Source organism: Sarcophilus harrisii, chromosome 1 (assembly GCF_902635505.1).
Source record: "Sarcophilus harrisii chromosome 1, mSarHar1.11, whole genome shotgun sequence".
Classification (NCBI taxonomy): Eukaryota; Metazoa; Chordata; class Mammalia; order Dasyuromorphia; family Dasyuridae; genus Sarcophilus; species Sarcophilus harrisii.
In genome coordinates this window covers 585,508,931-585,536,553 of record NC_045426.1, presented here as the reverse complement: position 1 = coordinate 585,536,553, position 27,623 = coordinate 585,508,931, and the positions used below count along the sequence as shown (strand labels likewise).

Here is a 27,623-nt window from a genome sequence, read left to right as displayed (position 1 = left end):
GGAATCTTGGGCCCAAACTCTGGGAATTCCGGATCCCTAGCCTTCTAGAAGAGTATCCAGATCAGAGTTCTTGGCTTAAAAGTCAAGCATGTGTCCCCAGAGTTGGAGGAATAATAAGGAATTGAGCCAGGATACAGAAGAGCAAAATCTTGGACTTGGCTTTTTTGCAAGTTATGAGTTCTTCAGATGGTAAATGTCCAATGGAAAGGGGGTTGTCTCTCTAGAAACAACGTTTTTCTTTAATCTTCCAAAAGGAATCCAAGTCTTGAAGGTAGTCATGGAGGCTTTTCAAGGTCCCTGAGGAATAGGGTCTTAATGGTGGAGCTCACCAGAAAAATCAATGGGTTCTCTTATCTAGCAACCTTAAGTTCATTTATCATCTGAGGAGAATCTAGACTTTTAGGACAGTGCTGATGTTTTTCCTTTGTTTTCAGAGGACCAATGACATGACAGGGTTATGTCTTGACCTGCATGTGAACTGGATTTAAGTGAGGCAGAGTTGCACAAAATTGTCAGCTTCACTTTTTCTTCTAGAGTCATTTAAGTCTAGTGGCAGGACAAAAGTCAGGATGACTGAAAATGACCCAGAATGCAGTGGAAGACCTTGGCATCTTAGATGTTTGACTAAGCTCTAAGCACTCCACAACACCTGCTTCAGTCATCTTCAATTGAAATAAATCATTCTTACCTCCCCATTCTGCTGGAGGAAGTCTTCATATGCTTGGGATAGACACCCCCCTAACTCATTAAAGAGTTTAAGATCTGTTGGTTTCCTTCAACCTAGTTTAGCCCATCTGCAGAGATGATTTTATAGGAGTGTGGACACTATACATGCTACATCTTCTTGAAATCACAGGTAAGAGCTGGGATGACTTGTAGGACACCAAAGGTGAATGAGCAGTCTGGCAAAGGGCTCAGCAAGCCCTTTTAGCAGAGGTTCTAGTCCTCCTTTAACATCCCATATACCTCAGGATGGTGCCCTGAGATTAAAAGCCTTTTCTGGTGACTTCCACTAGAAATATAGGGGAAACTATGTCAATTCTTAATTTTATTTCCTTCCATCTTCCCTGGCAACTTGTCTCCACCATCATTTTCAGTCCCCAAACCTTTAATCTCTCCTTATCTATTCACTCCTTTCCTGCTACCTCTAACAAAAATGCAAAGGACTCTTTTATTTCTTTGAAAACCTATTTTGTAGAGAAATTATCTTCTTTTCCAATCAGGCTTTTAGAAAGGGCCATTTTATATTTGCTGCCTCTATGAACTTGCTTCTCACTGTATTCAGTCTCTGGCAATCTAGTTTCTGATCTTATCACTCTTCTGAAACTGTGTTCCCCAAATTTATCCCTGATCTCTTGATTGATGGATATGAGAAAGTTTTCTGTCTCTATCCTTCTTGTCCTTTTTGTAGCATTTAACAGTTTTGATCACCCTCTCTGGATACTCTCTAGTCTCTGGGTTTTTATGACCTTCTTCTTTCTTGGTTTTCCCATATATCTGATTACTTCTTCTTGGTCTCTTTTTCTAGAGTTCCATCTATACCTATTCCCCCAAGACTTTTATCTATTCTTGGCCTTCTTCTATTCTCTCTCTAGGCATCTTTTCTCTCAGCAGATTCATTAGCACTCATGGATTTAATTTTCATCTTCATGTAGATGATGCCTAGATCCAAATCTCATCCCCCTCCTGTTTACCTGCATCACAAACTGTCTATTGCATACTTCAAACTATAAGCATTTCAGATTTTTCCAAAATAGAACTTAATATTCTTTCCCCAAACTCACTTTTCAACATTCCCTAGTTCTGTTGATAGCACCAACCACACCATTCTTCTAGTTTATATAAGCTGGTAAATTCTAAGTTATCCTTGACTAATATCTCTCCTTCACCTCTATACCTAATCAGTTGCTAAATCTTATTTATTTCACTTCCATAATATTTCTTCAATCTATCTCTTTTGTCAGATCTCATGATTTCCACCTTCACAACTTCTCTTTTATTAATCTCCATCTTCACGGCCACTATTTTAATTTATTTGTATTTTGTTTTGGATTATTTGGATTAGGCAAATTTCTACTTATTGTTACCTACTTATGCCCATTCTTCTCTTATCTAGTTCTCCACATAAGTGACTAAATAATATTCCCAAAGTTCAGGTCTGATGCCACTCTTCCAATCAAGAAGATACTGTGGCTCCCTCTTGTCTCTAGGATGAAATATAAATTTCTCTGGCTTCAAAAACCTCCAAATCTGGTTCCAGTTTACCTTTTTAATTTTAGTATATAATACTTTCCTTCAAGAATTCTAGAGTCCCAACAAACTGAATGACTAATTTTTGCTCAGACATGACATTCCTTCTCCTCTCCATATTTTTGCTTGGGTTGTTTCCTGTGCCTGGGATGTACTTTTTACTTACCCCGCCCCCCCCCCCAATCCCTTCTTAGAATGCCTTTGTGTTCCTTCAAAATTCATCTCCAGTGTCTGATATGGAAAGAAGTTGAGGTCCCTGGTGACAATGAAGGGGAAGCTCCTTGGATTCCTTCTCACCTCCACCAGAACCATTCATTGCCACCGCCACCACCACTACCCATCACCACACCTGAAGTCCCTCTGATCTTTTGAGAGAACCTGGGTTTGAATCCTGCCTCCTACCTGTGTGATCCAAATCAAGTCTTAACACTGAACTTTCTCAACTATAAAATGAAGGAGATGCATTAGATGACCTTGATTATCTCTTTCAGTTTGAAAACCTTATGATCCTCTTATTTTTTGAAGAGTACCGAGTTGTACCACTGGCTGCTGGGATTTCTTTCTTGCTATCAAGAACTCTAGGAGAATGAAATCAAGAAAACTCTTCTCCTCTCCATGCATTGAAAAATATTACTGATGTTAACAAAAAAATGTAGCTTAAAGTCAAATCACATCCAATATCTCTAATTAAACTATAATTTTCCTGATGGTTTTACAATGGCCCTGGTCCAGAATAGACCCTGTAAGTACTAGAAACTAAACTTTTAATTCTTTAGTGCATTTCACTCATGTGGTTATGACTCATAGTAATATGTTTAACAGATACCCTGGTTTCCAAGATGCACATCCAAAGTAACAGCTTTAATTATTATTTTTTTAAAAAGAGATTCGTGTAAGTCTGCATACCAGAAGTCAAGCTTGGCTGGCTAAAGCCATCTTGAAATATTTAACTTACTAGACAGAAGAGGACCATTTAGAACAGTTCCAAGAAACTTCCTTCAGAGACATAAATCATTCACCCAATATTAGAGGTTTTTTTTTAACAAAATACTGGGAACTAAGATAAAATAAATAAAATAATGTGCTGATTGGATATTTAAGGATGCAGTGGATAGAAAGTTGTCCTTGGAGTGAGAGAGATCTAGGTTCAATCACTATTATCTGTGTGCCCATGGGCAAGAAATTTTCTTAAAACTAGAAGTTACAGAAGAATATTTCTTAACCAGTACCAAATTGTTTTGATGATTATTGATTTGTGGTATAGCTTAAGATATGATACTACGTATGATTAAATCTAGGACTTCCTGATTCCCAGCTCAGCACTCTGATTGTTGACTGTTATCACTGTTCCTTAAAAATCACCTACAGTACAATCACACTAGGAAGTTCTCTCTGTACCTTATCATTTAATCGTATGGTTTCAGAGATATGACATGGTATTCAGTAATCATCTCTATGTAGATGTCTCCTAAATATACATAACCAGCTCTCATCTGTCTCCTGACCTCTAGTCTCCCACATCATCTGGATGTCAAAGTCAACATGTCCAACATTTCCAATAGAATCAATTTTTTTTTCTTCAAACATGCTCTAGTCTTAGTGTTATTATTTCTCTAAAATATACATAAATATACATATCCCATAATATGTAGAGTATAAATTATATACATACATACACATATATTTATATTTACACACACACACACACACACACACACACACACACAAAACCCTTTCCAGTCCTCCAAGTTTGCAACCTTGGAGTTAGTCTTAACTCTTCCCTTTTCTCTTATATCCACTAAATTGCCACATCCTAGTTTCCTGTTCACCTCGTTGCCTGGCCTATTGCAACTGTTTTTCCTCCCTCAAGTCCCTCCTTTTTTTGATTTCCCGCCACACACTTACTAAACTGATATTTCCAAAGTACTAGTATGATCTTATCATCCTCTTATTCAAGAAGCATCAAAGGCTCCATCTTGCTTATAGAATAAAACATATTCCTCTCTGACAATTAAATCCCTTCACATCTGATTTCGAACTATCTTTTTTAAGTTTATTTTTTATTTTTATGGACATAACAACCATTAACAGGAACATTCTAATATACAATGCACAAAAGGAGGATTGTATAAGAAATGATTAATAGTTTCCAATCTGTCTTTCCATACTTATTTCCCACTCCTCTTGCAAGCATTCTGATTTTGGCCAAACTGGCCTACTTGCTGTTCCTTGTAGACAACATCTCCTCAGTTCTCTCCATGCCCTTGCATAAGTTGTTCCTCAACCCTAGAATGCTCTCTGACTTCCCCTGCAATACTTGGGAATCCTGTATGCTTCAAGATGCATCTCAGGGGATACTGTCTTCATTAAATCTTTTCCTGAGTTCCTCCATTATAGCACTGCCCTTCCTTCCCTCCATCTTCCTGGATTTCTATTTACTTATCTATGCACACATTTCCTCTTCCTAGTAGGATGTAAGTTCCTTCTTGGCAAGATTTGTTGTAAATATAGCAAGGCACTTAGAAGTTATAAAAGTATTGGATCTTGACTTGGGAAGACCTCAATATGCCTCAATTTATTTGTAATATGAACTACCTCTTAGGGTTGTTGTGGGGATAAAATGAATAAGGAGGTAAAATGCTTTGTAAATCTCAAAGTCTTATATAAATGCTGATTTTTATTCTTTGATCCATGTTGGCAGACTTCCTAGTACTATGCTCATCCTGGCTTTTCTGGTAGGAAACTATGGGTAGGCTTCTGGCTATCTTTTTGTTCAGATATGAGCTGGATGAAATATCTTAATGTAGTTCCTTTGAATTCTTGATCATGATTTATTCTGGTGTCTATTTTGCTGGACTACTTGGGTGAATAAGATTTGGTAGCACTGTGTCTATCCACTGAGCCATCTTATAGAAGAGTCTGTTTTCATTTTTGCCTTTATATTCCTAAAATATAGAAAGTACCTAAGTTGTTGAGATGAATTAAATCTGAAGTCATATGGACCAGTTAGCTGTTCTTTTAATATTTCTTCACTTTAAAGTTTCATTTTCTTAGTTATTTTTGTACCAGCCATTATAATTTAAAGATTTCTTTCTATATCTCCAACATTGATTATTCCATATTTTGTTGGCAAGTTGCTGAGTGTGAGGTGGAATCTCAGAATGATTCTGGAATATATTTCCTTTATTCTTAGTGATTTGGAGAAATCTTTACATGAATGTTAATGACTGTAATTCTTTTGAGAACTGTTTGCTTATTGCCTTTGATCACTTAGCCATTTGGGAGTGATTTTTGGTCTTGTATGTTTGCCTTAGTTCCCCATATATTTTGGATTCCAGACCTTTATCAATGATATTTGATGCAAAATGATAGTTGATACTAATCAACTACTACTCTTTCCTGCTACTGAGAGGCGAAGTATTGTAGGAAAAGCACTGGAGTGGGAATCAGGAAAATCGAACTCATTTCTGTCTCAGACACTTACCTGAGCAAGTCATTTAACTTGTCTAGACTTCAGTCTAGACTAGCAGGGGTCCTCAAACTTTTTAAATAGGGGTCCAGTTCACTGTCCCTCAGATTGTTGGAGGGCTGGACTATAGTAAAAACAAAAACTTTGTTTTGTGGGCCTTTAAATAAAGAAACTTCATATCCCTGGGTGAGGGGGATAAACGTCCTCAGCTGCCGAATCTGGCCTGCAGGCTAGTAGTTTGAGGACCCTTGTTACAGAGCCTTGGAAAATGAGGAATTTGCTTTTGATGATCTATGAGATCCTTTCTAGTTCTAAATCTTTGATACTACAATTATTACAGTTGTGTTGATTTCATTCATATAAAAGATCTTCAATGTCATGTAATCCAAATTATCTATGCAACAGGGGCTAGATAAATTATTGGCAGCCTTAGATTTGTATTTCAAAGGCATAAGCATTCTGCTCTCAGCTATAGATGGGTGATTTGGGATTTAGAGGGTTTTGAGCTGGAAGGCAGTCTTGAGACATGTCTGAGAGCTCTTGAAATCCCTGACTTGAAATCCCTGAGAGTCCATGTCTCTCATAGTGTGTGTCCTGTTAAGAACTCCTGGAAATAATTTAAGGCCACTTTTTGGCTCAAAGTATGAGATAATATCAAGTTGCTCTTGGGACTAAGAGAAAGAATATTTGTATCTCTGAACTACAGATCACAGAAGAATGTTAGTTCTCAGATCTTTGTTACATATATTTTGTGATTCTTTGATTAAGAATTTTCCTGCAAATAGAAGTATTTGGCACTTCCAATTTTATTTTTTAATAGTGTCACCTTTAATATTCAAGTCAAGTATCTATTTTGAATTGTGTTGCATAATGTAAGATATTAGTCAAAACCTATATTTTGACAAACTGCTTTCAAGTTTTTCTAGCAGTTCTTGGGGAAGATGCAGAAAATTAGGTATACTTTGATGTAATTGTGAATTAAGGTGTATGGAGTATTCACATAGAACTAGAACCTCTGGTGTGAGAACTGGCAGGGTTCTTTTCAGGGCTGCTCATCCATCTTTGGTGTGCAACAGGTCACCCAGTTTTATCTGTGTCTCCAAGAAGCTGTAGCATGGGCAGCAGCCATACCCCTGTAAAATTGTTTTGGTTGATGAGCTAAACCAATTTCAGCATAACCAACAGAACCCTTCAGTGAGTTAGGAGGATGTTATCTCAAGCATGTTGAAGGCTTCTCCCAGCAGAATAGGTGATTGGGAACGATTTGTTCCAATGGTCATGAAGGTGGATGAAGCAGGTACTGTGAAGTCGTTAAGATTTGATCAGAAATAAGATGCTAAGGTTCTCCACTGTTTCCTGGGCCATTGCTAATCATCTTGACTTTTGTCTTACCACTGGACTTAGATGATTCTGAAAGACAGAGTGTAACTGTCTGCAATTCACATGCAACGCAAGACATTTCACTGTGATATCATTGGTCCGCTTTAAAAACTAAGGGTCAACAACCACTTGAATTAGTCCAACAATTCTGAAAAAATAATTTGAAATTATGCTACAAAAATAAGTAAAACATACATATTCTATATATTCTAAGCTATATTTCTCATTTAGGGAAAAGGGAAGGATACATTAGGAAATGAAAGAGATATGAAAAGTAAAGATATTAATATGAATTTCTTTGAAAAAATGTAAGCTTAAAAAGAGATTAATCTCATTCATTTATATGACACAAAATTGGGTTATCAGTTTAGAAAAACTAACAATCACCTTTCTTATATAATAATGGCATAATAGTGACAGCACCTAATTAGTGAAAAAAAAAACATGTATTCATTCATTCATCTATTCATCTATCTATCCAGTCAATAAAAACGGTATGTGAAGTAAAAGAAACAGCTCTGGATTTTGAGTCAGAATATATGACTTTGAATCCAACATCTGATATATAGGCCTGACCCTAGAAATGATCTTATAATCTTTAATACTTCAATATTTATTATCGGTGTAAGTACCTCCACAATAGGAATCATAAAACTTTAGCTTATAGGTTATATCCATCTATATCTTTACAATTAACAAGCTAAGAATAGTTTTTACCTTGTAAAAGAAATCTTTATTGAATTTAGTAATTGCATATAACTATTCATTTTTGTACACTACTTTATGATACAATAATTATATTAAATTGTATACAACAATAATTCTATTTAAATAAAGTTATATTGCATTAAAAATGTAAAAAAAATTCTTAGCTTGTTGACCATACTAAATCAATCCCAAGTCATAATTTACTAACCCTGTCCTAAAACACTGTAAATAATAACTACCTTCATTTGTTAGCTTAAGATTTGTTAAGTGCTTTTCTTTTTTTCTCTTCTTTTTTTTTTTTTTAGTGTTTTTCACATAATGGGTACATCAACTTTACAAAAGGTAAATACTACAGATGTTATTTACTTCCAGCTTACAAAGATGGGAACTTAGATCCAAGTTGTGGCTTTCCAGAGATCACACAGCTGACAAGTGTGAGACATCCTTACTCTAGCCAACTTTAAACTTTCATATCCTCTTCTATCCAATTGACTTAGGCATTCCAATTTGATTTCCCTCTTGTGAAACAGGGAACTACCTGTGTCATATATTTTGGGGAGACAAATGAGATAACAGAAGCAAAGTTCTTTATAAGTGGTAAAGTTCCCTCTTCTCAACTAAAGATGTCAGCTATGATTACTCAGAATAAGCATTGAGTCTCTATATAAAAAGGAGAGAAGAAATTTCAGAACCATGAAGCAGCAAGGCAAAATGGACTAGATGAAACAGGACTTTCCCCCCATTTCAGTGGTAGCCTCATAGAATTAACCACTCCCTTCTTGTCCTCACAATTACTCTATTCATTCTAGCATCATACCTGTAGTTCTACACAGTCAGAAAATCAGTATGTCAAATATGTGCCAGGTACTGTGAAAAGCTAGTTAGCTATAATTAGGTTTGCATGTTTTGTATATTTACAAAATATTTTCTTACCTCCTCCGGTAGTCTTTGTTTTGTTAAAAATTTATATTTTGGTAATTTTTTCTCTCCATTTAATAAGCATTCAAACTAGTATCAGTACAAAGGGATGGCTTGACTCTGTTCTGTACAGATTTCAAACCAGAATGACTTTCCTCATTTTAAGATGTACTTTGATCTACTTTAATGGTCTCTTCTTTCTTAAAGAAAATATTCAAAATCCCCAGTGTTTATTATATTAAACCTGAAGGCACTGCCCAGGAACTGGAGACCAATTTTGCAGAGACAGTGATGACCACAATTCCAAGAAACACGGTACTAGTAGTTTGAAAAAACAAAACTTCTTACTAATTCACATTCTGACCACGCAGCCCAGGACATAAACACATGAAAGCATTTTTCTCCATGTAGCTCATGATATTTATGTCACTGAGATAATTTTCTAATGAATAAAACTCCAGCTATAAAATGAAATTTACAAATGTAAACTTAAATAACTAAACATCTTTGATAATGATTACCAAACTGAAGATATTTCTTTTTTTGTTAAATTGCTGATGGAATCAGTAGGGTGGCCATTGAGAATGAAGTAAATCCAGTAAGTTGGGCAGTAGGGTGGCACAGTGGCCAGAATATGATCTCAGATATCCATACTGGCTATGTAACCATTGGGAAAGTCATTTAATCTCAGTCTGCCTCAGTTCCCTCAACTGTAAAATGGGATAACAGCATTTACCCAGCAAGGTTTTTGTGTGGATTAAATGAGACATTAGTAAAGTACTTAGTACAATGCTAGGCACATAGGAAGTACTAAATATTTATTCCCTCTCCCACTCTAATTTCTAATTCCTTCTAGTGAAGAAGTGACTATAATCTCATTCTAGATACATATATACATATTAGTCTTTTTGACACAATTTGCAAGACCCTAGGCTTTTTTACAAGTCCTTATTAGATAGACTGCATCCCTAGCCAACGTTCATTTCGATGATTGCATCTCTCATCTAGAAACCAAATCCCAACCTCAAATTATGTTCATAGCTATTCATTTCCTTTCTCTTCTGAATATCATGCCTTTCATAAGCATCATGGTAAGAATATGAGCAGTGTTCTTTTCCTCAGTGCTTCAAAATACTTAGCACTACTTTTTAGGGTTATTCATTTGAGATTGACTAGGAGTGAATAATAGTATCAGATTTGACAGAATCACAACTGTTGGAATCCTTACAAAGTGTTAACTCATTAGAATTGATAGAGATAATAATTATCTAATTTAGCATGGTTCAGTATGATTGATCTGATACTACAAGGAGATGTTATGGGCCAGAACTTGAAACAAGGTACTAAGTGGAATTGAGGAGACAATGTTTAAATCTAGTTTAGCATTGATTTAATCCTACAACAAATAATGGTTTCCCAATGATATAATGATTGGTGTGTACTCAGTGCACAGCATATAAGCAAGAAGCTCTCAGAGCCAGACACACAAGCCCACTCTCAGAGGTGGAGTCAGATTCATTCCATCTTCCACCTTGGTGATGGCTGGAGGCTGAAGAAAGCAGAAGCAAAGGACAAAGCTGCAAGAGCTCTTAGAACCAAGGAGAGGGAGGCCTCTAAGAAAACTAACCGGAGTTGGAAAGAGATAAGAAATAAACGTTTGAATTTTTATCAGCTGGCTGTATTTGAGGTGATTATTATGTTGAACTGAAACTAAGGCTGCCTCCAGAAAATCTCCCCAAGAAACCTGCTCTTAGAGAATGATTATATTATAAAAAAGAAGAGAATACCACATTTTGGCACCCAATGTGGGCAGGAAAATCAGGTGCATTTTAATCCATCTCATACCTGGAAAAGTGCCTATACAATGACTTGAGATATATGCTTTCACAAATACATGCAATGTCCATTTGAAGAATGCATGCTCATGCAGCTTCCAAGTAAAGAACCATCCATGTAGGAAATATGTAGTCAAGAAACACAGAAAGAGGGAACTTGATACTTTGGAGGCTGCAGTGTTTCAAGACTGATGATATCCTCGTATTACTCCCACCAACCTTGGTCTTTCAGGCTTTTCTAAAAGCTACTTCAATGCTTGGCTGAAGTCACTGTTGCCTCCAGGCTCAGCTCACATTCTGACCTGGCCTACTGAGATACACTTTTAAGAAAGAATGAGTGTTTACATCTTAGGGCTGGCAGGACCCCAATTCCAGGTGTCAGCCCTTTGACTCCTCTCAGACTTGCTTGATTCCACTCTACAGCTGATCTCCCCAGACCTGATACATCATCTTCCATGACTGTGTGCCTCTGCCACAAGATATCACTGTTGAATGTACAGGTGGGAATGAGAAATCTTTCTTCCCTTTCTTCCTAATCTCCAAGTTTAGCCACATTCTGGAAGAAATACAAAGGCAAAGCTGAATTCTTTCCTCAGAGCTCACTGTGTAGTAGAGTCCTAAACTCTCACCCAAGAGTAAGTTCTTCTTTTCAGCCAATTCTCAGTTGAGTTTTCCTGGCCCTGTTATGTTCAAATGAACTAAAGTCCAAAGAAATGTGCCCTACATTTTACAAATGCCACTCAAAATCTGGAGGAATGCTTTATTGCCTCTGTCAATTGCTCCTGACATCTTATAATTTCATCAAGTGAATAGGATACTCAGTTAAGGGGGGTTACTTGATAGTCACAAGTCCACCTATCCTCAGCTTGAAGATATTCAAAAAAGAGGGGAGCATTTGTATCCCTAAATAGCCTATTTTACTTTTGGATAGCAATTGGAAGAAAAAATATTTTTCTTTTTGTCTCTCTGTAACTTCTACCCCTTGTTCTTAATTGTGTCATCTACAGCCAAGTAAAACAAGTCTAAATCACTCTTCTATAGGATGTCTTCAAATACTTGATGACAGCTATTAATTCTCTTCTTTCTATTCTAGCCTCCATTGACACACACTTTTTATTCTTATACTTTATCCCCAAGTCAAATGAGCAGTCCATCTTCTTTTTCTCTCATACATTCAAGAAAAAAAAATATCAAATGTATTTTCCAAGCTTTCATTTTCTAACCATCGGTTTGCTAACAAATCTTGCATCTGTTGGAAGTCTGAATTAGTCCTTCTTTTATAATGTTCAATTTACTTTTAAAAATGACTCATCATTATATACTTCAACGATACTGTATGAAGATGTATTTTGATGGAAGTGGATTTCTTTGACAAAGAGAAGATCTAACTCAGTTTCAATTGATCAATGATGGACAGAAGCAGCTACACCTAAAGAAAGAACACTGGGAAATGAATGTAAACTGTTTGCATTTTTTTTTCTTCTTGGGTTATTTCTACCTTCTGAACCCAATTCTCCCTGTGCAACAAGGGAACTGTTTGGTTCTGCACACATATATAGTACCTAAGATATACTGCGACATATTTAACATATATAGGACTGTTTGCCATCTGAGGGAGGGGTGGAGAGAGAGAGAAGGGAAAAAAGTTGGAACAGAAGTAAGTGCAAGGGATAATGTAAAAAAAATTACCCTGGCATAGGTTCTGTCAATATAAAGTTATTATAATAAAAAAATACAAATGACAGATTTACCTGTACTTTATCACCCATTTTTTTCCCAACTAGGATCATTCTTTCTCTGATTTCTTCACTTGGATTTCTTCACAAAGAATATGGCAAAAAATACTTAAATTTGTCCAATTCCTCAACCCCCTGTTTTGCAATTTCTCTAACAGTAGGAAAGATAATTCCATATCCCAGTCAGTTAGGAATGGAATTGCAATTTCATGTTGGAATACTCTCTTGACATTTTGTTTTTAGAACGACACTTCTATAACCTCAAAAAGATATATCCATTCCAGATGCTCCATATTCTGGACTTCTTGATCTAAACTACTTGTGTGGTATAATGAAAAAGACATTAAACTTGGCATTCACTGACTTTGGTACATATCCCAGCTTCAGTTCTTAGTAGTTATGTGACCTTGTGTAAGTTATTTATAAATAGATATATTACTTTCCTAACTTACAAAATAGTGCTTTCATTCCCTACCTCTTTAAAGTTGTTAGGGCTCTTCTTTCTAAACCCTCCAACTCTCCAATTCTCTAGCTAGCATTCAGGCATGAAACTTGACATCTAAGTTAGATTTAGAATTAAATGATCTTGATTTAAATCCCAGCAATGCATATCATCTGCACGACCTTTGTCAATGTTCATAATTTCTCTGAGCCTTTTTCTCATCCTTAAAATGAGGCAGTTGGACAGTGATTTCAATTTCTATGATGATGAAAGTCATTACAACACTCTAGATATATTCCCTATGAAGATGGCAGTTTTGTAGTATTAGGTTGATAGAAAGCTACCTCCATATTGCTCAGAAAGAAGCTGTCAATCTCTACTAATCTTCTCTTCATTCTCTGGCCACCTAGTTGAGCTTTCACTTAATAAGACCTATGGATTCTTTGGAGCGTAAGAAATTACATTCTTCTGAAACAGTACAGCTTCCCCTCCATAGGAATCAATCAAATAACTCAATTAATTTTTTAAAATTAGCTACTTTGTGCTAGGAATTTTGTTGTGATAGTTATGAAGATCAGAGTATTATCCTATTATGGGGAAAAGGACAAAAGAATAAGGAGAACAAAATACACAGTACTTATTACTTCTCTTGTTTTCTAGTGAACCTTCCCTTGCTTTTCTGTATCACTCTTTTCCACTCTCCCATTTTATGGGAGGTTAGAATTGCATTCTTCTTCATAGGCTTTTTCCTATTTTGTTTCATCTTTGGAGTACCTCTTCCATTCCTTTAAGGAACATTTCATTCTCTTTGATAATCTAGAGAGTTGAGATGCATTCCTCTACCCTTTTCACTTCAACTATGATAAGATTACAGGAAAGAATCCAAATATAGTACAATCCTCCAATGTTACTTCTGTGTCTTGAAGAAAGGTAAGGAAGCCAATAGTTAGATGTGAAGGGGAAAAGCTTTCCAGGCTTGGGGTGCAGGTAGTAAAAAGACAAGGAGTTGGGAGACAAAGAGTATCATGTGCAAGGAAAAATAAGGGTACTACTGTATTGTAAATCATGTTGAAGAGTAAAAGTGTAAGAGGAGTAGACAGGTAGGAAGCATTCACTTTGTAAAGGACTTTAAAAGTCATCATTGGATTTTAAATTTGATCCTAGAAATAAAGGAGTCATTGGAATTTACTGAATAAGAGTGTGGTCAGACCTATACTTTTAAGATAACTGGTAGCTGAACAGATGTACTGAAGTAGAAACTTGAAACATGGAGACTAACTGGAAAGCTATCTCAATTATCCAGAAAGACAGTAATCCCATTCCTAAAGAACTGACATTGTGTACCTATTCTATAAGGTAGCTAATGATCAGTGTTTGATAAATCTAAAATATTAAGCCAAGGATTTCACCCTTCTCACTTCTCTCCCTTTTTCTCATACTATATAGCCACCACTCTAGACCTTCATCTTAGGTTGCCTGAAATACTGCAAGAAGAATACAGTCCCTGCCTTCAATCTTTTCCCATTCCAATCTATCCTTCACAGAGCTGCCATTGATTTTTCCAAAATGTATGCCATTCCCCTTCTCAAGTAATTCCAATAGTTTCTAATTGCCTCATTCTAGAATCAAATATAAAAAAAATTTCTGGTACTTAAAGTCTTTCATATTTACATATATTATCATCTCTTTTGATATAAGTACACACAGGATGTTTCCTGGATACCATGTAAACATTTCACAGAAGGAACTATTTGATTTCTGTCTTCATATTCTCAGAGACAAACACATAGTAGGCATTTAACAAATAATTTTGATTATTCAAGGAGCCATGAATTCCTAAAAAGATTCTTATAATTGGAGCAGCAATAACTAGAAATGTATGGATTTCTTTTTGCAAGTCCCAAAATTGTTGTTCCATGATTCTTTTGGGCTATTTTTATTGTTTTGTTTTGAGACATCCCATAATTTATTCTATTGTAACTCTCTACCTTGTTTCAGGAATCCTGTTTCTAATCCTTGTGATATAACTTTTTTGGTCCCTATATCCTCCCATCTTCCAGCTCCTCATTTATTCAATGAAAACTTTGTCTTGTTTACTCACTTTATTAGAAACAACTTAAGATAATACTACAGGCTTAATAGACGTGCTTATATACACAAATGTATCTATTAATGTAAGGGTTTCCTGAAAAATTATGATTGTATTGTGAATATCTTCTCTTCAAGCACATATCAGAGAACCTAATTTAGATCTTGGTCTGAAGCTTATGGAGGTTCATATAGCAAGCAATTGCTCCAGGAAACCATATTGCTCTCAAGTCAGGTCTATTCATATAATCAGTCAATCAGTCAATAAACATTTATATTAAATATATTATGTGCCAGGCACTGTACCAAACAAACACTGGGGATAGAAAAAGAAAAAGAAATAAAACAATCCTTATAACTATAGAAACTCTGGGAAAAAACTGGCTTTAACAAATGATATTTTATTATGGAAAAGATCATACAAATGGTTGGAAAAGTATACAAAGTCATATATAGTTGAAAGTCTATATAAAGCTCACATTTGTAAATGCAAAAACATAAATATTTACATCATTTTAATGTAGTATATTGAATATTTTCTTTATACTTCAACTGTATGCAAAGTAAACAGGAAAAATCAAAAGCATCAGGGAATCTTATTTAAGGCAATAAATTACTAAACATTTTATTTGATATGAAATAAAATAATGTGAAGAAATATATTTAAATTTAAAAATATGCTGGAAAATTATTTTGGTTTACCATGACTACATTTCTTATTTTTGTGAAACTAATATTACTGATACAAAATACATTTTAATGGAACATTCAGCAAAATCCTAAGGCACTTGAATAGATTCTATACAATTTATTTGAAGAAGAATCATGTGGCACAAAATATTTTGACTATTTTAAATGTGCCATTTAAAATATACCCTATTACTAAAAAGAAGCACAATTAAAAATCCAGTGAACTTTTGATACATCTTTCTGTGTAGGGAGAACACCTTGATTTGTATTATATGCTCTATTGTACATTTTTGCTAAAAATTATCATACAAACTTCCTCTGATCAATAGAAATAGTATTTTCCTTCAGAGAGTTAAAATCAGCTTATCTACCAATTGTCAAAGTAAACATTCTTAAGAAGTCATGAAACTTTTTTTTTTTCCTTTAAAGAGGGAACATCAAAGAGTCCTTTAGAATATTGTCCTTAAAACAAAAAAAAAAAAGTAAAAGGACTGATTACAGAAATTTCATGAATAGCACAACACCATATTAGTTATACGTGAACAGCACCATAAATTCAGCTGCACAAAAGAGCTATTTAATTTCTAAAATTAATTAGGTATTTCATCTCAGTAGAAACTTCTAAAATTTCTATGGACATACAAAATTATTTACAAATTTTAGATTTTTAAAGGCAGATGGCAAAAACACATAAATTGTCATTTTAAGAGCATTTAGATAGTGGATTGCATTTTGATAGGCAGAAAGGCACACAAGGCAGAAAAGTAGATTTGGAACGAAGAAGACCTGGATTCAAATTACGCCTTTACAGGAGCAAAGGGGCAAGTCATTTAACTTATCGAGTGGCCCCGATAATTCTCTAAGATCAGAAGTTGCAGAGCAGGTATCCAGATGAATTGGTAAAGGGGTTTCCTATAACTATGAAATCACAAGTATAATTTTATTTTATATTTTATATTACTCTGAATGATGACTATTGATAATAATATTAGCTAATTTATTTATATTTATATAGTGCCTTATGTTTGCAAAGCACTTTACGGGTATTATTTATTTGATTCTCATAACATCTTATTTAAGGCAATAAGTTACTAAACATTTTAGTTGATATAATTTATTTGAAGAAGAATCATGTGGCACAAAGTATTTTGATTATTTTAAATGTGCCATTTAAAATATATCTATCTGTTACTAATAAGATAGGTGCTGTTATCATTTCTATTCCACTCCCTAATTTTTCTGTGAAGCTCAGTGTAAAAACTACCAATGACACTGTTAAAATGAAATAATGGCACAACAGTATAGTACAAAATTTAAATAGTCTTTTTTTTTTTTTTTTTTTTTTTTTACAAATCTCTATATGCTTACTTTTAAAATAAAGAAAACAAGTTGGAAGAGTTAGATTAAAATTACTGAAGTAAAATAAAATCTTGACAACTCACAAAAATGAAATGTCAACTTACAATGACATAAATTTTAGAACAATGTTCATTAATTAAGAAAAGGATTCTTCTTTCCACCATCTCCATATTTGTCCTATTATCATTAAACCTGTGCAATTCAGTTCTTTAAGCCTTTTGCTATATATCATTAATCTCTTTATAAACTGACAAAGCATTCTTGAAATCTTTTCTCTCCATTGTAACAGGAGGCAATGTAACTCTATGTGCAAAATGAGAGATACATACAAAGGCCTTTATAAGGCTTAGTGCATTGTTCTTTTCCAGTGTAACATGAATCCCCTTTGGGGTTAGCAGTTATAAGTGAAATTGTGTGGAGATTTTCCTTTTTCAAGTATCTGAATTATTTCCAGAATTCTGCTCTTTCCCAATGTCCAAAGCAGAGTGGATGAGTAGTGATGTAGAGCCTTTAGGACTACCTGGTTGTGAAGTGCTGGATATCTGCAAATTGCTACTCTGTAGTAGGTGAGTTTCAGTAAAACTGGCTTTTGGGGTTACCCTAAAAAAGAAAAAAAAAAGATTATTTGCAATGTAAGTTAAACACATTGAAAAATACATCCGCACAAAATCATACCGGACTTAACCATATTGTAAGAACAATAAAATTATCAATTAGAATTTGTACAGATCTCTCCAAACTTTCAGCTGTCATGCTCGTAACACTTAAATCATTGCTAACTTATGATCAATATGTCTTTTCTATCTATTGATTTTTTTTTTATGGAGAATGGAGGTTGTCATCTTCTGAAGCTGATCTAATAAAGAGATAATAGGCAGAAGTCTGCCTTAATGTAATGTATTTTACTAAAACAGAAAAATAGTTATACAAAGTAAAAACTGTATCTGAAAAAGATAGTTTTTTTGTGTACAAACAACAAATGGGGTTGGTAGGGTTATACAAAAAAATATATTTTCCCAGTGCCAAAGAAGTTGGATCTGAGACAGTAAGATACAACCAGACTTGCTGCTGTAACTTTTAATCAATATAAGACATTAATAAGAACTGACAGGTTTTTTCAAACAAATGTCTTTGTGATGCTTTGATTGTTTTGGCTGGTGGAACTATGAGGTAAAAAATACTAGTAAAATTGTACTAGTTACTGCAGTGAAAAGAAAAAGTGTGTACTGCGAGTCTGGAAGACCAGAAGTTCAATACTAGCCTTATGCACTTACTAGCTTTGTGACACTAGGCAAGTAAATTAATCTGTTGGTCTTATTTGAAAAAATGGAGATAATAATAGCACTTACTTCTCAGTGTTGTGAGGAGAAAATGAAATCACATTTGCAAAAAGCTTTGCAGACCTTCAAGTGCAGACCACAAATGCTACTGTAAAGTACTATATAAATGCTAATGTGGTTATGAGAATGGAAGCAAAATGTGAAATGAATGCAGTACTTTGTGAATCATTACATCTTAGTCTCAGATAATGATTGTAAGATTCCAGATTCACACAAAGCAAGTTACAACACTTTCCAATTTATTTCCACTATGATTATCTAGAATTCTATTGTTATTTAGTTCCACACAGCCAGGAAATAAATTTCAAATTTTATGAAAAATATCTGAAATTGTAAAATTTGGGGCACCATATACTTACTCATGTTTTTCCCAAGACATAGCATCTTTATTAAAGATTAATTAGTAAGCAGACAGGTATGGAAATCCACATCATCAATTTTAGTATAAACCATAAGTCCCTTTACCTGTATTTTGAATAGCCCAAGTTAACCAGGAAAAAGCTTATTTTAGCTACAAAAAAATTAGCCAATAGTCATAGACATGTGGTTAATTTTACTCAGATGTCAAAAAGTTAATTCTAAAAAATATAGAAACATTACCTTAGAATACTTTTCTGTTACTTGAAAATATTATGTAATTTTTTTTTTTTACAGAGTGAAAGAAAAGGTCCTATTTTGCTTCCTAAATTAGTAAAAAAAAAAAAAAAAACTTATTTGATTTAGTACGGGAAAGTAGAGGTAAGATAAAACATTGAGAATTATTAAAACTCTAAGTCACTTTATATTATTATTTTTAACATTTCATTCAACATCTACTGAGATAAACATCATTCAAATGATGTTATAGAAACTCTTTTCGAAAAAAAAGTTCTGCCCTACCTCTACTAGTTTCTTCTTGCCATTCATGTTCTGATTCTGCTGCAGCATCTGCTAAGCTACAGCAGTTTAAAAACTCCTGAGGGGTAGATTTTGTCTACTATAACTCAATCTTTAGGCTGAAATGGCTGAAAAGAGTCTGACTTTTATTTCACATGAGGTAGGTCTCCTAGAATCCTTAGTCTCCTTTGTTGTATCATATCCATGTGCCAACCTTTAACTGTGGCTACATCCTCTAGAATCTCTACATCTTGCCCCTGGCCTTTTCCTCAAAATGATTTCACTGGCTCCCCGGATTTCAACTACAATTCCAGGCTTTAAAAGATGAGATTGATGTAACCATTATTCACTTCCTAACATCACGATACTCCTAATTTTTTTTTCTATTTTGTTATTTGTAGAATTTTTTATCCTCTATAATTTGCATCACTTAGTTCCCAAATTCAATATTCTTTTTCATTAATAGTGATACAATGTCTTATGTCACTATACATACTTTTGAATTGGTAAAGTGTCTTTTGACTAGAAGTTTTTTTTAAAGTAGATATCAATGGCCTAATTCTTTGTCATAAAATCCTCATTTTATGCAAGTTACTTAACAATAATGTTCTGCAAACCAAGGATTTTGTGGGAACCAAACTTTGCCATTATCCTGGAAATGATAATTTTGAATATTTTTTAGTGAAAAATTATTTTATTTCTTGATGGAAAGGAACAGTAGAAATTTTTATTTTATAAAAACTTATTGAGATGGAGGGAATCTATGTTCATTGTTGGCCCTTAGATTTAACTTTTTTTGTAATTCAAATGTTATGTGACAAGCAGGGAGCTAGAGAGTTCAAAAAGCACAGAAAGGTTATAGATTTAAAGCACAGATTTTAGATTTTGACCTAAAAGGAATGTAAGGGGTTATCAGATCCACTCTCATTTAAATATGAAGAAGCTGAGGTCCTAAAGTTAAAAGACTAGTACATGGTCATACAGGTAGTGAGTAGCAGAGCCAAATATGAATCTATGTCCACTGACTATAAATCCAGTATTCTTTTAAAACCAACCAATCAATAAGCAAACCAGGCACTGTTCTAAGTGTTAATTGTACAAAGAAAGGCAAAAACAGTCTATGAACTCAAAAGGCTGCCAATCTAATGGGGCAAACAGCATATGAGATAATTTGTACACACAGGATAATTATAGAATAGATTGGATATCTACCCTATAAATGTCAGAGAGGAAGCATTAGCAACTTAAGAGAACAAGAAAGGCTACCTGCAGAGGATGGAATTTAACCTGAGTCTTGATAGAAGCCAGGAAATAGAGAAAAGGCCAAAATATTTCAAGTGTGGGAGACAGCAGTGCTAAGACAAAGTTGGGAAATCAGAATGTACAAGGAAAAAGCAAAAAGAAGAGGACAATTAGATCATAAAAATTTGTGAAAGGGAATAATATATAAGAAGCCTGGAAAGACAGAATGCTCTGAATGATAAACATACCAAATTTGTCATGGAATAACATTTTCACAATTAAAAAAACCCTGCAAATACAACTCTTTTTGTGTGTGTGTCATTTCTACTTTCATAACATCTCTCAAACATATCTCCTTCTCTCTACTCTCATAGCCACCTAATCTAGTTCAGACTCATCCCAACTCTCACCTAGATTACTGGAATAGTCTTCAAATTGGTGTCTCTCAATTACAAATCATTCTCTCTCTATTCATCTGCCAAAATTGTTATCTTTTTTAAAGTTTTGGTGTGACCACGTCACTTCTCATTAAATAAACTTCCTTGGTTCCCTCCTATTACTTCCAGGGCTTATAAAGTCCTCTGGATTATAAAGGTCTTCACAACCTGACCCCTTCTTATCTTAAAAGTTATAGATTTTATTTACTCCTTTCAACAATCTAGCCTTCTGTCTCTGTGTCTTTACATTAATCTTCAAGCTTGTAAATGTTCTCCAATCTCATTTCTACCTCAAGTTCTCGTCAAAGGTCAGCTCAAATCCACTTTTCACAGGAGCCCTTTCCCAGTTTCAACAGCTGCCACCGCCTTCTTTTGTGAAATAACCTTTCATCTACTGTAGATTTTCATATTTGTCTCTACTGTCAGATCTCTTTTCGGATAGAGACTATTTTTACCTTTATTCATGTCATTAGCACTTAGTATAGTCCCTGGAAAATGGTACATGCTTAATAAATGTTTGCTTATTACTACCGAAATTAATAATGAACTTTTCCTTTAGATATTTATGCTATGACATTTTTGCATGTATATTAACATTGATGCTATTTCTTTTCTAAATACTTATGAGGATACATGTTTCTTCCCCCAACATTATATAATTCTTTACTGGCACACACTAGGTGCTTACTTAATTTCTGTGAACTGACTTCATTATCTGCTATATGTTTAAGTATAATGTAGTTTCCTTATTTGTAACTCATTATAATAACTCTTTGTAATGTTAGATTGTTTGAAGATCTGAAGATGCATTTTTATATTCAGGGAGGTTTAGCAAATATCCAACCCCTCACTTAAAATCTATATGCTCTAAGTTTTTTCCTAATAAATTAATGGCTTTCCTTTTTAATCCATTTTGTAGCTTATTTCCATTTTATGGATGGGCTTAGTCCAAACTACAATAAATGTGTGTATACTCTCCTCTTTGGTCCCACACTACCTCCAGTCCCACACTACTTCATTATATTTTATTGCTATTAACCAGCTCAAATAAGTGTGTATTTTAGGATTCTTCTTCCTCTATGAATGAACTTAATTGTGGGACCTGCCTGGTCCCACTGTTCATTTCTGAAATTATCCATGCAAATTTTTGAGATTGAAACTTCCTTTTTAACAAAGAAAAAATCAATCAATTTAAGACAGCAAGAACAATAGCCATTATCTGACAAAGTATGTTTTTTAATAAGATTTTTTTATTATGAAGAGGGATATTTCATCATGTGTTCTCTGGGACCGGAATTATTATTATTATTTTTTTTACACTTTATTATATTATCATTTAAAATATCCCTCTGTTCAATTGAACCCCTTATAATAAAAAAAGCAATTATGCAAAAACAAAGTATGACCACATTACATAACAAATATAATATTCTATTCTATAGCCCTCTCTCTTAGCATTGGAGGGGGGTGGTAGAGAAGCAGGGGTATGTATGTTTCACTATCTGTCCCTTAGGACCACCACTGGATTTTCAAATTCTCAGAGAATGACTTATTTTTTAAAATGATCTCATTTACATTGTAATCACTGTGCTTGGTTTTGATTTATTTCCCTCACAGTTTATACAAGTCTTCCCACACTTCTCTGAATGCCAATTTTTTTAAAAGACATCTTAAATTGCTATTTACTTTTTCTGGGCTTTTGTTACCACTTTGTTATATGTCACTTTGAATATTTTGATTTAACAATTATATCCCTTTTCCCTTGGTTCCTTGGTTACTCAGTCAAATCATATAAACAGTTGAGTTTCTCTCTTTACATTTTCTTTGCATAATTCCAAATTAATATCCAGAACAGCCTGGATCATTTCACAACTCCATTAATAGTATACCTTTCTCCAGTCCTTCTAACATTGACAATTCCCATCTTCTACCACCTTTGCCAATTTCATGGTTTAGAGTGAAATCTCTTGAGTTGTTTTAATTTTCATTTGTCTTATCATTTGATAATCAGAACATGTTTAAATGTGGTCATTTGTACTTTGCATTTCATATAAAATCTGGTCACATTCCTTGATCTTTTGGGGAATGGCTCTTAGTGTTGTATCAATTCTCTATTTTGGATGCCAGACTTTGAAGTAATATTTGATGTTTCCAGCATGTGTTGATAAAATCATAAGGTTTTTTCTCTTTGTTGTTTATGAGCAATTATGCTAATGCTGAACCATTCTTACATCCCTTGTAGGAATCTGAGTCAAATTAATAAACACTTATTAAGTATCTGTGTGCCAGGCATAGTGATAAGCACTAGAAAGTCAAAAAAGAAAAGGAAAGACAGTCCCTATCCTATAAAAAGCCTACAAACTAATATAACCTACAATACATAAAAGGTATCTGAAGAGAGTTGAGAGTGAAGGGAAAGCACTTATCTATGTTTGTGGAATTGACACCAAGCAGAGCAGCTGATGGAAAATGAAGTTACCTGCAAAGTCCAGAGTCCTCTAAAGAAGGCCTTAGGAGGAGGTGCTAAGACATCGTAACTAAAGCTGCTTAGGTACCGAGTATCAAAAATTGAGCCAATCTATACAATGATGATATTTTAAGTAATGATTTATCCTGGGAGAATTATGATGTTTGTAGAGCTGAAACATCCAACAGGGTTAAATGACTTGTCTAGAGTTACACAGCTAGTAAGTGTCTGAAGCCAGATTTGAACTCAGTAAGAGGGTCTTTTTGACTTTAGATCCCACACTCTCTCCATTTAGCCACCTACCTGCAATATCTGACAGATCCAATAGCTGTCAGAACCATATCTGTCTTAGAAAATAAATTTGGCAAAATGTTTTTAGCCTCTATATTTTAACTTTTTTTTTTTGGTAGCATAGGTAGGTATTGTTCTTTTAACGTTGGACAGAAATCAGTTGTAAATTCAGCTAGCCTGGGCTTTCATTTCTCTTTTAGCAGTTTATTTGCTTAATTTACTTTACTGAAATTTGGTTAAAATATAATTCTTATTTTGTTCATGTAAATTTTACATTTTGCACTCATTAAATTCTCTTGAATTCTCAGTTTTGATAGCATATAATCTCAATATTTTCTAATTTTTTTATTTCATCACTGTTGTGTTTCATTTTATCTATTTAAAAATGGCGATTTGACTTCTCTTTTTCTTGTTCAGACGTTTTTGTTATTAATCTTTTCAAAAATTACTTCTTATTTTGTTTAGCAATTCTATAGTCTTTTCATTTCAAAGCTTTTCTATTCTAATTTTCAAGATTCTTATTTTTTCGGTACTTGATTTAGGATGGTTAAATTTATTCATTTCCTAGTATCTTTAAATTGCATATTCAGTTCATTTATTCTATCCAATTTAAGAAATAGAAAAATTTCCAATGAAGCCTGCTTTAACTGTATCCTATAAATTTTGGTAAGCAAAATCTGTTATCATTATATTTAGTGTAATTATTTGCTATTTCTATTTTTTGTCCTTAGATTCATTCATCATATATGTTGTCACAGCTTAATTTCTAACAAAATCTGTATCTTTTGCTACAGTTCTTATTGCTATTTTTTTTTTTTACTGTATTATGGTTTATAAAGCATTCATTTATTATTTGCCTTTTTACATTTTAGTTTTTTTTAAACTTAGCATATGATCAATTCTTATAAAGATACTATGAGTTATTAGAAAATGTGTAATTTAATATATTTTCATTCAGAAGTCTACAGATGTTGGTCAAGTTTAATTTTTTCAACAATCTGTTCAGGTCCATATTTTAGTTTATATTCTAAAATGGCATTGTCTTTGGCAATACTTGGAAAGTAAATCAATTATTTCCTCAGTAAAGGTATTTTTCTGGGTTCTTTTAGTTGCCTTATGATGACAGTAATAGCTTGCTATCAATTAAATTTAGTCTATAAAATTTACAAAATCAGTACCATTATTTCTGTTTTCTGCTTCCTATTTTTCATTGCTAATAAATGTTTTTTTGTTAAAAAATATACATTTGTATATGAACACATAATTTTCATGATGTTCTCTGAAGTTAGTTGTGCCTAATACCTATAAATTCTTTCATGATATAAAGGTATAAGGCTTCTGTATATCTTTAAATCTTTAACTTTTCTCATATCTTTTTTTTTTTACAAACTATTCTTTCCCACATATTAATCACATGCCTCATCTTTTCCCACTTTCATATTTTCCATAACAGCATATGCTGATTTAAACTTAAAATGCCCTATCAAGTTCCTTATGGAAAGTCACAATTTTTTAATCTTCTATAATGGATACTGGTCTGGAAGTTAGAATTGTTACTTTTGCAAAATACTTTTTTTTTACATGCAAATGTGTAATTAGAATGTATTTACAGGATACAGCAAATTGGGGGGGGGAGAAGGTATTGTTTTCTCATCCATTCTGATATGTTTTCAATAAAAAGAAAAAAGATATTAATCTATTCATAATAAATAATCTTTAATATATTGTTTATGATTTTTTTCAACACTAGTATCTTTGTCAAGAAAACCCCAAATAAGGTCAGAAAGAGTTAGACATGACGGAAATGACTAAATAACAATAAAATGAAAGGATATTTTCCTCCTGAAAAATTAATGCATATCTATCACATACTTCTAATTTTTCCTATCATAACTTTTATTCTTTAAATTAGTACGCTGATACTTTTTGCCTTCTGTCTTATGTGATTAAAAAAATGCACAGATAATTTTCACATACTTGTCTAGCCCTAGCCACATGAAAGCCAGTATTTCATTTTTTAAGTCTTTCATTATTGGCTGAAATTAATTTTCCACTGTTTGTTCAGTTTGGCTGTTGAATACTTTGCTTACTTATAGGTTCTTTTGAAAGAATGATTCAAATCTTTTCCTTTTTTAATTTCTGTTTTTCTTCTTTGATAGGCTCAACTTTGCAGGAAAAAATATTTTAGGGTACTAACTGATCTCTTTTCAAAATATTATCTTTTAATTTTTTCCTTTAATTTCTTATAACTACAGAGTAAGTTTATGCTATTCTCACTGGTTCTTTTTGGACTCTAATAAAAGTTTTTTTTTTTTCCTTGCTGACTGCAAAATTTATTTTTGAGAATGTAGTTCTGAGTTTGATTACGATGTTTCATGACAGTTGAAGTTGTGTGGATTCTCTGAATAAGTAATTTGGTGTTTTCCTCTAATATATAATATAAATCTAATGTAAAATATAAATATATGATACCCTAATAATATGATTATCAAAGTTTTCTTTTTTAAATTGTGTTGACAATGTTGCTAAGGACTTTTCCTTTCATTTTATTCCTTTCTTTAAGCATTTATTCATTTTACATTCTTAATCAACTTTTGTCTGTAGTAATGATTGAGTGTCCTATGTAGTATCCTTACTAAAAAAAAAATCTGTCATTAAAATTCTGAATACTATTTAAGAGATTAAGTAATAACAAGGGTTAGAACTGATAAATCCTCTGTTGACTATACTCTCTTCTCTAGGATTGTCAGGGTTGGATGAAGTCCAATTGGAAAAAAGTGAATATGACAACTGAAATAGCACTGCAGGAAGAAGGGCTACTGGCCATTGTAGTTATGTTTCTTTTTTACCTTTAGCAAATTCCATAATTCTGGGTTCAATTCTTCTCTCTACAAATTGTCTTTCTTTAGTTTTCTGGCTAGTTCCTAGATACTGTTGTGGAGAAGTTTGAGGAAGGTCCCTCAGTATATAGATAAAAGGGATTCTCAAAAAACAAACAACAACAACAATAACAAAACAAAAACAAAAACCTTTGTTTTTTACTCTTATTTAACTCTTACTCTTTTTGAATACTTTTCCCTGTTCTATATTAAATCCCTACAATAAAAATCATGTTTGTGGTTTCCTTTTTTTTTTTTTAAACAATTTTCTTCCTCTACACTTCTACATTGTCTTATCCTTTTATTGTTTTTGAGTGTTGTGGCTGCTCTGATTCATCAATTTTAACCTTCCCTTGGAACAAAGGGTTAACTCTAAAATTCAGTACCTAATACTGTAAAAGCTATGAGGGGCACCAGGTCAAATATGAACTGTTAGAAAAGGAGAAAAATTTAGGGGTGAGAGGATCTCTACCTATCATGAGAATGAGGATTTATTTCCCTCTTTCCAGGAATAAGCTGAGGGATTAAGTTGATATCTAAAATCATGACAGCTAAAATGCCAGTGATGGTCTATATGTAGGAGATGAAGGAATTCAGGGAGCAGAAACACTGTAGCAACACCAGGAACAGGGTGCTAAGATGATGCTTAGTTGTTGGTTTGTTTAAATAGAATTATGAAAGGTTCTTTCACTTTTTTCTCTTCCTGTTATTGCTAAGATGTGTTCACATGGGAGGTTCTTCATTTTTCTATTTGTTATGGTGAAAGGATAAGTAAGAGTCCTAGGATTTCATCATCTGGGGATTCTTGGAACTGATTTTCCAATTACTCAGTTTAATTTCCGTTTAGAGATCCTTTAATTTACATTACAGTTTTAATAAGTATACCATTCTTTTGGTTCTGTTTATTTCACTCTACATCAATTCATATAAATAGTTCCTTGTTTCTCTGAATTTCTAGCTTCTTATATATTGAACAGCATTTTATTACATTCATATACTAGATATTTTACTCATTTCCACTTCTTCAGCCGATCTCTTTCTTCCTTCTATAAAGTCTATATTTATTAATGAAACCTAAGATAATTAACTTTTTAGGTGATAACATCATACAATTATGACATAATATTTTAGAGATAGAAAATCACCTAGTCTAATATTCTCATTTTGTAGATGAAGAAACTGAGGCCCAAATTCACACAGATAATACAGGATATTA

At 33.5% G+C, this 27,623-nt stretch overlaps 1 protein-coding gene across 3 annotated transcripts in view; it reads right to left on the bottom strand.

Moving 5' to 3' along the window:
• Positions 1-15,204: 15,204 nt before the first annotated feature.
• Positions 15,205-27,623, bottom strand: part of FZD6 (frizzled class receptor 6) — a 56,541-nt gene continuing 44,122 nt past the window's right edge. For 2 of the 3 annotated variants that reach the window (XM_031947073.1, XM_003760311.4), the window contains exon 7: positions 15,206-17,475. In XM_031947073.1, coding sequence (XP_031802933.1) covers positions 17,307-17,475 — 169 coding nt within the window. In that variant the 3' untranslated portion in view covers positions 15,206-17,306. Of the gene's footprint in view, positions 17,476-27,623 lie in introns of all 3 variants that reach the window. The other variant, XM_031947074.1, reaches the window with a different exon arrangement.